Source organism: Micrasema longulum, unplaced genomic scaffold, assembly GCF_059751315.1.
Source record: "Micrasema longulum isolate JH-2025_06_02 unplaced genomic scaffold, ASM5975131v1 h1tg000292l, whole genome shotgun sequence".
NCBI classification, from domain to species: Eukaryota; Metazoa; Arthropoda; class Insecta; order Trichoptera; family Brachycentridae; genus Micrasema; species Micrasema longulum.
Window position 1 is genome coordinate 78949 of NW_028277496.1, and position 12084 is coordinate 91032.

Consider the following 12084-nt stretch of genomic DNA (forward strand, 5'->3'; position numbering starts at 1 on the left):
TACCTCGCCGTAACTTGCGTACCAATACTGTCTTTGCTGTGGGAAATTATAAAACTAACATCGGATTCTTTTCCCCTTTTTCAAAAGTCCTAAGAACAGCAAACGGAATCTCACTAAACGGTACTGTCAATGTGTTCCTACAGCAAAAGCAAGCATTCAAGAAGCAAGCGGTGTTGTCACTCCTGATTCGCGATGACACACTTGCCACGTTTGCCTAGATTATGCCATAATTATACCTTTAGAAATTTGAAATTGTTTAGATCAAGTGTTACTTTATAATAAATACTCAATAATGCTTATCTGTTAGGGCTTTCATATACCCGTTGATAGGCTTAAAAAAATATACATAAAACAAATGGAAACGAAAAAATTGTAAATAAAAATTTAAATTTAAAAAATTTCAAATCGCTTTTGTACTTCCTCGAACACGACATTTATTACTTCATATTGTAAGGAAAATTCCAATGAACGTGCCATAGATATTTAATTAAAACACCAACGTTAATAGTTTTATGCCCAAACAGTGTCGAAAGCATTAAGGTAATATTATTTCGTGAAAAGCTTTTTGATGATATGGCAAAGCATCTCACAGGAGTAGATTTAAACACGGTCGCATAAACATGTCGGGAAAAAACGGCGAACAACTGCAAAACAACAAAGATGATACTGAAAAAAGGGAAAATTGTTACCGCGCCAAGGGCAGAAAGGGAAAAAGGCTCGGGTAAATTAACAAAATATACGGGGTTAGATGGATACCGGGCCTATAAATTAACGGCCACGCTTTGTAGGTACACTACGTTAACGGCATGCTTATTTTCCTGTTCCTTTTGGGAGGAATTATTTTATCTCCTCACACACAGAGCCGTGGGAAATAATTACCATAAATGTAATTTAGTGCTCCCAATAAAATAAACATAAATTCAAGAATACATTTTTATCACAAAGTTACTCGCGCCTTACAACCGCAGCAGGGCATTTACGCACCGGGCAGTTAAAATTCTGTGTGTAATTAATTTGAGTTTTTGTTTATCGCATTTAAAATTTTTTGTTATGCTTTGCATACTTACGTTGTATAAAGTCTTTTAATTGAAATATAAATTTACGTTAATTATATTTTGTTTACATAATATTTACAAAATGAATTTTAATTTTTGCGAGATTTTGTATTTTTCATACGCGAATTTACATTTTAAATGAGTTTATTTTTCCAAATCTATACTGGAATCCAAATAAAGTAGATAAGTGGTAATTGCGTTTTTTTTTTACATCGTTTTAAGGTATTAGTTTAGAATAATATGAACTCTCACGCATACAACACAGAATTCGATAGATTGACAATCAAAATCTACTATTATCTTTTATTATTTTTATTTTATTTTATTTATTTATTAAAATCTACAGTCATATGAACAAAATGCGATTATAGTAAAATATATACTTAAAACTAGACTAAAAATGATTTTAAATTTTTAATTAACAATATACGTAATGTGTCATAAATAAAATTATATTATATAAGAATAGAATTTGAAAAACTATAAATAAAATGTTTGTACATATTTACCATTGTAAATTAAAAAATAATATTGTATTTACTTATCACTACTTACCCACGACGACAATGCCTGTATTTTGTCGCTGATTTCCATTTTGAATTTATTATTATTCATGTTGAAGATATCACTCTCATTGGCTCCAATAATATTATTATATAAAGTTGCGAATTCTACGAATGCACGAATTTTCTGCTGCATTAGTGTTTACATCGGCGCAGTAAAAAAAAATTGTATCTTTAAAAGGTACATGGAAATTAATTAAACCAAGTAAATTGGAGAAGTCAGTAATGCCAGTTAAAAGGCTTAAATATAAACATTTAGTCAGCAATCTGTCGTCTTTAATATAAAGAGTTTATTTTAAAATGTACTCTCGCTTCATACTGAGCCTACTCCCAGTACAAGCAGAATTTGCCAGAGTGTTTTTTGTGCCATTTTTGTAACAATGCATGTATAAACTAATAAATGAATAAAAATAAATAAATTATAATTATTGAATTGGTAATTATTTCTGTATGATAGACATTTTAATAATTTATTTTGGACTTTTTCTATTTTATAGTTGTGGCTTTCATATTAGTTTTATTTTAAGGTACATATGAAATTTCGTATTTAAAAAAAGCATTTAAACTTTTTTGTGACAGTTATATATTCCATTTCTTACTGTAGTGATCAGCATGTTTGCCAACTGTGAGAGATGTCTCGGATTAGATTCCCGGCATGGTTGACATGAAATATTTACTTTAAAATGCGTGTTTACACCAAAATATTTCATAGTCCCTAAATTGGCACCTGAAACGTAAGACTGATATTTTTACCTCCCCATAACAAAAACGATCAAGATACGCAGCAAATGGCGTACCAACACAGTTCCCTATGTTCCATTAGGTGCGGAAAGGGGAATGATGGTAACGATATTCCATTAAACGAATTGTCGTCGCATGTTATCTAAGTACTTTTGCCATTTCAAAGGTAGTTGATTCATGTCATTGTTGTAAAAGTCCTGTAAAGTGCGAGTCGACCAATGCTATGCAGGCATTTTCATCAAATCTTCGAAGTTATAAGTTTTCCCTTGCATTCATTAAAAAAAATAATAATTGGTTGTATCAAGATCCGGCGAATATGGTGGGTGTCAGAGTCTCCAGCTTCAGCTCTTACCGGGCGGTACACAATGGAGCAAACATCTTAATTTCATCGTAAAATTCAAAAACTTTGAAACCAATAAGAATATTAAAAAAAAAAAAATATTTGCATCCATACGTTTTTGGAGTGTAGTCCTTTTTCTGGAATTTCTGTTTTTTAAATTAGCGTTAATATGCGCACAATTTTACTTCTGTTTCTCAAATAAAACTTATTGCTTACAATCAAAATCATAATATCCAACTTTCGGCAAAATTCGCTAGCAACTTAAAGTTTAGTGAAAGATGATTTTTCAAAATATTTATTGGTAATTATGTGTTTAAAGGTTTGTAATAATTTTTTTTTAGCTGCATTAAAAAAAAGTTTTGAAACACAGAAAAAAGTATGATTAAGTGCAAACAAGTCATAAAAATTGCATTAAATATGCATTACACGAGGGTTTAAAATTTTACTTTAAATTACTTAAAAAACAATTTACATATTTACAACAGAGATGAAGAACTTTTTAAAAATACCATATAGAAGTCTAGGCATCTACTGAGCTTATAGCCTGTCATTGGATGGTTTAAGTAGCCACTTTACACACTGTGTAACATTCACCATTCTGCCCAAATTTGAACATCTTTATTCCTTCAATTCTTTTATTTGTTGATGTTTGTGAAGTTAATGAGCTAAACCTTTATTTATGCGGGTAAGATTTGTCTAATTGAATTATTTCACCTACATACTGGGCAACGCCTGAAAATATTTTTTTTTTTTAATTTCTATACTTCTTCATGGACCAGGTGGATTTATCAACAATATTTTGAGTTTGTCTAAATTTTTGTAGACAAAGACTGTAAATATGTTAATATTAACAGATCCCCAGGGAGTTGAATCCAGTCCTTGTATACAAAAATTTGGACAAATATAAAATATTGTTAATAAACAATTATTTAAAATCATCACACTTTCATTTCATCATCATTCCCTTTCCACACCTATTTGTGCATAGGGCACTGCATTGGTACACCAATCGTAGCGTATCTTGTTCATTTTTGTTCCAAGATGGCACGATGATCTGTATTACGCTCCAGGTACCAGTCCAGGGACTATGAAATATTTTAGTGTAAAAACGCCTTTTAAATCAATATTTCATTCCAACCATGTCAGGAATCGAACCCGAGACCTCTTGCATGATAGGCAAACGCGCTGACCATTACAGCACGAGGCCGACAAAATTTAAGGTGTCATCATTAATTAATGGAGCAATGTACAAAGTTGTCAATTTTTTTGTAAAAGAAATATAGTTTTAGCATTATGAATCAATTTTTATTTCTTCCATATGTTTGACAAAATTAAATTATAGGATGATTTTGTTCCGACCTGTTTTACTGTGAGGTTATTGTCTGCAATTCTTGGCAATATACGTCTGCAGTTACAGTTGAGCCAGATCTTAAGGCTGTAGTCTGGTAAAACGAACGCAAAATTAGGAAATCATACGATTTTGCCATTTTAAAACGAATGTTTGTCAAAAATCGCGCAATAAAAAAAATTAAAAATTATGTATGAGATAAAAACAATACTTTTTTTAGGTATTTCTATCAAAAAATGTACTTCAAAGTTTCATATAACTAAAATATAATTACTTTTAGACCGGCAGATTACGCCATTTCAAATTTAGACTAAGCTTATTAATCTGGGATCTCAATAAAGACTAAGTATTGAACTGAATTTTTTTTAAATGATTTAAAGGTAATAAATTTAAAAAGGAGATGGCCGCGGCAAAATTTTTTTTTTTTGTTTTTGAAAAGAAATATAAGCATTTTAAAGCACATAAATTTTTGTAAAATTTTCCTTTATTTCTACGTAAATTATGCAATCAGTAATACCATAAAAAATTTAAAAATATTGAAATAGTTTAGTTAAATCCTTTTTTTATAGAACTGTATTTTTTTTAAATTTATTTTTTTATTTATATATAATTACTTTCAGACCGGCAGATTACGCAATTTCAAAATTTAGACTAAGCTTATTAATCTGGGATCTCAATAAAGACTAAGTATTGAACTTAAATTTTTAATAATGATTTGAAGATAATAAATTTAAAAAGGAGATGGCCGCGGCAGAATCTTATTTTTTTGTTTTTGAAAAGAAATATAAGCATTTTAAATCACATAAATTTTTCCTTTATTTCTACGTAAAATTATGCAATCAGTAATACCATAAAAAATTTTAAAATATTGAAATAGTTTAGTTAAAACCTTTTTTTATAGAACTGTATTTTTTTTTTTTTTTCAATACGATAATTCTAGTTGTAATATTCAATTTTAAACAATGTCTTATTTGGGTTTTTATTACATTCAGATCGGCCCTCAGAGCGGCCGCAGACGGACGTGTTTTCTGTGCTCAAAATTTTAATGCCTTTTTCAAAACAAAATTTAGTTCGAAACATATATTTTTTGTGTTCCTTCTAACACAATTTAAACCAGGATCAAAACCAAGTTATTTTTTGAATGAATAGTTTGTTCGAATTTGATAAATCATTCAAAAATGTAATTTCACGTCATATTCAAATAACAATTAACGGCGTCATTTTACTCGTACACAAAAACGGTCAAATTGCACATTTATCATATACCAGCACTCGGTAGGTACTATGTACAAAGTGTACACTAAACAGCCATATAATTATTACAATGTCGCGAACGCAGCCAACTTCATTGTGATGGTTTGACGTTTTGCTTAGCCGGCCGCCACCGGCCGCTCAGCCTAATAATATTTTCTATCAATCAGAATTACTTTATTATAGAAATCAAAGACGAGTGATACTTTAATCCATAAATTTGGAATATTTAGTGACCGATTTTATCATAACAATGCCGAAAAAACCAACGAAAAAACCAAACGAAAACTAAATCAATCCCAATTTCCAAAGGAGAAATGCAATGTAAGTTGGATTTGATTAATTTATTAGTATTAAAATTTAGAATACAAAGGACAGACATTTGATTTACATAAATCATTGTATCACCATTACAAATAAATGTAACAGTTTATTATTTGCTTATTTTAGGATTCAAAAAAGCTCAAATTAACTAAGGCCTGTGGAGAATACACTGTAAGTTATTGTCTTATTTACTTAGATAAATAAAATTCCTACAACATTTTACAAAACAATACTAAATGTACAAATAAGTTTGAATTTGGTAATGTATCCCTAAATAAAACACGTTTATTGGATTTTTATTTTACTTTATTTGTTTAAAAAGACCAGAGTTTATATTGTGACGCATTCCGTCGTTTGAAAATGTCCTAACAAGACGAAACGCGTCACAGTATACGCTCTTATATATTTAAAAAAATAAAGTACAATAATTAATTAAGTAATAAAGTACAAAGAATTCTACCAATTGTCTGCATTCACAATAAAAAAGTACAAATAATAATTATTATAACCCTTATTTTCTAAATATTGACCATCAATAAGTAGGGTTATATTTGCCTTTTGGGTAATATGCAAATTGAAATGTTTTAGGGTGTTCCAGCGAAATATCTTTCAACTGATATTCTAGAAGATGACGGTTGTCAGGTTAGTATTCATATCGAAGTAGGAATATTTTAAGTATTTACATTAAAATAGCTAATGAGATCTAAATTGGATTATGATTATTAATTAATCTGTATTATTTCAGGCGCAACAGCTAGTTCCAGAACTGCTAGCACAGCCATTACACCCCTTTAAGTTGGAAGGCAGGAGAGTTGTGGACATCCAGGAATTTTTCACTAAAATCCAGGAAATATTTTCTCATTCTTCCATGTTTGATTGCAAAGGAACGAATATGGTGATTGTGGATGAAAAGTTGCATGGCTTTAATTCTATATTAAATTTAAAATGTAATATGAGTGGATTATGTTTTTCTGTAAATTGTTGCAAGGACAGATCGAATGAAATGATATTTTTAATTGAATCGGCATTCACTTCGTAACACTTCATTATAAATTATTATGAAAATAAAACGAAAAGAAACTATAGTTGTGTTCTTGTAAAAGAATAAAATTGTGTAACACTGATAACAAAGTTTTATTTTCATTATAATTTCGAATGAAATGAGTTTAAATGAATCGTTTGTGTCTGGAATATCGAGTATCGGTTCTGGATATAGTGGTTTGCAAGAGTTGACTGCTGCTGTTGGAATTCCTTGCATGAGTAAATGGAAGTATTTGAAGATCAATAAGAAAATGTGTGAATGGTGGGATACTGCGAAACTAAAAGTTATGGAGAAGGCAACGAAATAAGAGGGACAACTGGCTACTGCGAATGGTGAAATTGATGAAAATGGTATACCAATGATAACTGTTGTGGCTGACGGGTGTTGGTCTAAGAGATCATACAAAACCAACTACTCGTCTAACTCGGGCGCAGCTTCTATAGTAGGGTTTCGTACGGGGAAAGTTCTATATATGGGTGTTTATAATAAATACTGTGTGATTTGTGCCAGAGCAACTAATAAGAATATTGAGGCACCAAAACATGAATGTTTTAAAAATTACTCAGGATCTTCAAGTGGTATGGAATCGGTGATCATTCTGAAAGAAATTTGATAGAAAGAAGAACGGTTTTACAATCAGATAGCGGGGAATGGTTAGAAAAGTGTAGAAATTTACTCACTGCGTCATGGTTTGGTAAAGTTTGTAAAAGAAGAATAGGAATTAGTTGTTCAGGGTTAGTTAAAAGTATGCCATATAGTAAATCGCTAAGTAATATTTTTTCTATTAAATATGGTCAGGATTATGAACTGACCGCATTAAACCAATTAAGCCTTCAAGAAAATATCAAATTTCAGAAGTGTGGGCTGTTTATTGATAGTGAATATTGTTTTCTAGGCGCCACACCAGATAACATTAGTACGGATCATGGCGGTATCATTATAGAAATAAAATGTCCATCGTCTGCTTCTAATATGACTATGACTGTTGAAACCGCCATCGACAGTGGTAAAATTAAGTTTTGGAAAAGAAATAGAAACCATACCGAGTATTATGTAAATCAGAATCACGATTGGTATTACCAAGTTCAAGGACAGTTGCATATTACTAAAAAAAATATATGTCTTTTTGGAGTGTGGACCGGAGCCCAACATAAAATTAAAATCTTTTTATTTAAACTGTTTGCTTCCAGAGCTTGTTGACCCCCGAGTTACACGATCCATGCCTATCAGAGATCCACCAAATGTTCTCGAGGCTATCGAAAACAAAAAAGTTGCCCCCAATAAAGTCATAAATTGTTAAAAAAAGCTGTTTAACGAAAACATCCCATCAACCAGTAAAAGTTAAATTATACTCACCAGTTTCAGAAAAATATTAACCTAAATCAGCTTAGAAATTCCGCCCTCTTTCAACTATGATGGTTTTTTTTAAAAAAAAATATGTAGATGTTGCTTTTATTATTTTTTTAATTTCTGTTTCCAGATACACAACTTTGATTGAACCTGTCCCCCCTAAATCAAGACCATTGTAACATGAAATATATTCTTAGTTCTTTTTCACAATGTATTTTTCATAAAATAACTAGCGATCTATTGTTATCAAAAATATTGGGATTCTTTACTGGTTCTTCCCAATAATATATATTTTTGAACCATTTGCACTTTAGTATTTTTTCAATAAAAATGAAATTTTCCTCCACAATTTGTTTATTTTTACTTACAAGCGGTCCCACGATCAATTCCTGGCAGGGTTAAGTGAAATATTTTTTTTATGTGTTTTTACGTTGCAATATTTAATTCTCCTTGGACTGGCACGGGACTGCAGGATTGATCATCTTACCTTCATGTTATATATTATTCAATACGCTGTATTTTGTTTTCAAATGCAATGCCTTATGCACCAATAGGTGATAGGGATGATGATCTATCCAAAATTCTATTTACTTTGAAAAGGTTTAAAACACTTGTATATATTTTTAAAATATTTTACGTCACTCTCACATAGGTGTAAAAATAGAAATAAAACTATTATGTAAGTAATTTAGCATATTTATATTTTCTCAATGCATATTAAAATAATCGCTTACAGTATTTTGTCAATACAAGGTTTCCACTATATGCACAAAACTCTTAAAATGCTTGAATTACCGTTTTAGTTTTTTTCATGTAAGATTATGTAGACATCCTTTTAGTATTTTCTGAGTGGAATACATGCTTTACTATATAGAACTTGATACACAACTCTTAGATAGGTGATTAAATGTGCTTTTATAGGTTTTTAGTGTAAAAGTTGGTAGGCACCCTTTTGACTTTATTCTTTTGCATTATTCTTTTGTCTGTTGCACCTGGAATGAAATGTATTTATAAATTTTACGTAGATTAAATGCAATGCTTACCTTAATTGATAGTTATCATGGTTTTGAACTTAAATAGTAACTAAGAAAATAAAATCAATTAAAATAATATACACAATACATTCTTAACCTATAAAAATATTTTTAGGTATTTGGCCGAGTCTTTTATCATTATATGTTGTTAATTTTTTAGAATTTATCTACTATATTTTTCCAATTTTATTACGAAATACATGATCAAGTGCAAATTCAAAAAAACTTATCAGTTTAAAGGAAAAATATTATAAAATGTCATACTGTCAAAAAATGTTTTTACTTACGTAATTTGATGAGATCAAATAATTTTTCTCTTGAAAACAATATTATGAAGTGCATTATTTTTTTGGCATTCACTTTAGTGACATGGTGCATTTTCATTAAAACATAACAGTGTTATCTGTCAACTTCGAAAATACAAATATCCATAATTACCCAGAAGCCAGAAATCAACATATGTCACAGATTATCCGATAGTTGTACAATTCTACATTATCTCTGCAGTACGCTAGTCAGGAGTGCTATTTATAGATTTTACCTATTAAATAGTCACGCAAAAACTCTATCTATCTCTGTCTTTCTCATTTTGTCAAACAAAGTATGAAGAGTACGTAAAAATTGACGAACATACAATGTAACAGGATATTTTTTTTGATTGCTTTGTCTTGAAGCGGTATATTTTACGCATTCGGCGGCAAACCGTACGATTCAACTTACCGACTACAGCCTTAAGAAGGTGAAGTGGATAACGCTGACACTGGAGCACTTTACCGTTTCCATAAATTTATTTTGAGCTTTGTTTGGCTAGAGGGTCTTTATCTAACCACTGCGACAAACGCTAACGATTGTCGAACGAGATACATATCTAATCCCAAGCAACGATTTGACTCAGAATTTCCTTGTTATTGTGTCGACTCAGTAAAGCAATGCAGGCATCGACGCGAGCTTGTCGCCGGCGCCGGTGTTGATTCAACTTTTAGGGTACCCACTTCTTAAGCTTATTTACTTGGCCGACTTAATTACTTAATGGTAAATTAGTTAGGCAGAGAGAATGGACCACCACACGCGTCTATCTTGACATGCATTTCTAGCTTCTTCCACATCCATACATCTGTCCGTACATGCCCTTTGGTTGTTTGCTGCTTTTTATATGACCAGACTTAAGATTTTGGTTTATTAGCTTATGTCTCGTCCTACGTTACCGTTCATTCTCGCCATATACTCGTATGTTTTAACATTCTATTTAATTATATCATTATTTATTTTACACTTTATATGCAAATACAATTTATATACCTACTTATAAGGGCGGGTATATTGCCTTAAGGCAAATTTTTCCTACCTACCCAAACCGTTCAGTTTGAGAAAATTACAAGTACATGGGCATATTGAATCTGACAGTTTTATGCAAAATTAAAAACAAAAGTTGACAAATAAAAATATTTTTAAAAATTCACGCTAAACTATGAAGAGAGGAGAGGGGATAGGAAAGAAAGAAGGAGGATAAAGAAAAAACTTAAATATTTAGATAGTGAAATTTTAATCTTGACTTGAATGTAAATAAAGAAGGGGCGTCTCTAACAATAGTGGGTAAATTATCCACACAGTCGAACAGCTACTACTGTAAAAAAAGAGGCATGAAAGGCATGAAATTAGAGCGATGAAAGGGTATTAAAATGGTTCTTTCGTTACTAGAACGAAGAGACAGCCCGTGTTGTGATAGAGATTGAAAGAGTTCTCTCAAATAAACAGGCGAAGTGGGATTATTTAAAATATTGTGAAGTTTTGTTTGTTCTACGTGACCAAACCACCTCAATAACTCCTTCTTAATGTCATCATTCAAACCTGTCTCAGATTTGCACTCTCGTCTGATTTCATCATTCGTAACCCTGTAATATATTGATTTCCTACACACTCGTCTAAGAGATCGCATTTTAACCTGTTCTAGGCCTTTTGAGATCTCAAACTACGATGTTAATACCCCATTAACCCTTGTTCTCGCAGAACTCTCCTCGTGGATAGATGAAACCGCTCGTATGAGTATATTGTTTACTCCGTACTTTTCCATACTTTATGTAAATGACTTAAGATTATTTTGTCACTTACGTTGAAAGCTGCTGCTATCTCTATAGTAGTTTGAGATGGGTCCACTACTACTATCACTTTCAATTTATCATCTTCAACCTTAGTCTCCGGTGTTCCACGGGTTCATTGTTCAGGTTAAAATTTCCTGAACGGAAGTAAAACTATGAAATACAGGTAAGCACCTGATATTGATTACCGCATATTCTTGTACCGCTCGAAGAAAATAAAATCTACCAAACTGAAAAATTATTCAATTTGACCGATTTTCTTAAAAATCGATTTATTACGTACCATGACAAAAAAATAAATTATTTAAAGCATTTCCAAATCTTTGCCAAGAACTAATAGATTTAATCTCTTAAACATATTCCAAAAATAATTATATATTACTACAGAAACGAAGAACTTTTAAAAAAACAACTTAGTCCTTGTCAGTTTAATGTGTAAAATAAAACAAAAATCCAGGACGAGAGTTTATGTTAGTAGTTTGTTAGTATTTATTATTGTAGTAAAAATCCTCCTTTGCTTTCCTTCCATACTTTAATTAGCCTATCATATGTTTTGGTACTTTATTGTTTTTTTGTCTTATTTAATTAAGTACTCACTGTTATATTATTTATCACTCTAATTACTTTAATTTTTACTGCATAAACCATTTCTCAATTTTGTTTTGGTATTATTTTCTAATGATTTAAATAATTCTACTATTTTAGATATTTGATTACGTATGTAACTAAATGAGAATGATTTATATATTATTACGAATTGTTTTTCGTTGTTTAATTCGTATTCCTTATTATCATATTTTATTTTCCTGCGTTGTTATTCTTTCGTATTACATGTTATTGTGTTATATTATCATTTGTTTTACTATTTATTTTTTCTTGATTATTATTATGGCTTAACACAAGTGTAGCCTAAAACGTCGTAATTACTTAATGAGTTTGC

The 12084-nt window shown here is 30.6% G+C and overlaps 1 protein-coding gene and 1 long non-coding RNA gene across 2 annotated transcripts; one reads left to right on the plus strand and one right to left on the minus strand.

The window, feature by feature from the left end:
* The first annotated feature begins 2675 nt into the window (after positions 1 to 2675).
* Positions 2676 to 8490, plus strand: LOC148282796 (uncharacterized). The gene is made up of 6 exons (XM_088224536.1): positions 2676 to 2717; positions 5485 to 5622; positions 5749 to 5793; positions 6211 to 6264; positions 6368 to 6468; positions 8145 to 8490. The coding sequence occupies exons 1-6, from the start codon at positions 2676 to 2678 to the stop codon at positions 8191 to 8193; spliced, it is 429 nt and encodes a 142-aa protein (XP_088080662.1). The 3' UTR covers positions 8194 to 8490.
* A 204-nt stretch (positions 8491 to 8694) lies between these two features.
* LOC148282797 (uncharacterized) lies at positions 8695 to 9594 on the minus strand. Its single transcript, XR_015822019.1, has 2 exons — positions 9336 to 9594; positions 8695 to 9006 (listed from the first exon to the last, which is right to left on the minus strand). It is a non-coding gene; the product is annotated as an uncharacterized LOC148282797 (long non-coding RNA).
* Between the last annotated feature and the right edge of the window lie 2490 nt (positions 9595 to 12084).

Coding starts and splice junctions, on each gene's coding strand:
- LOC148282796 (XM_088224536.1), top strand. CDS start 2,676: ATGGTGGGTGTCAGAGTCTCCAGCTTCAGCTCTTACCGGGCG. Junction 2,718..5,484: donor GCTTCAGCTCTTACCGGGCG/GTACACAATGGA, acceptor ACTTTATTATAG/AAATCAAAGACGAGTGATAC. Junction 5,623..5,748: donor TTCCAAAGGAGAAATGCAAT/GTAAGTTGGATT, acceptor TGCTTATTTTAG/GATTCAAAAAAGCTCAAATT.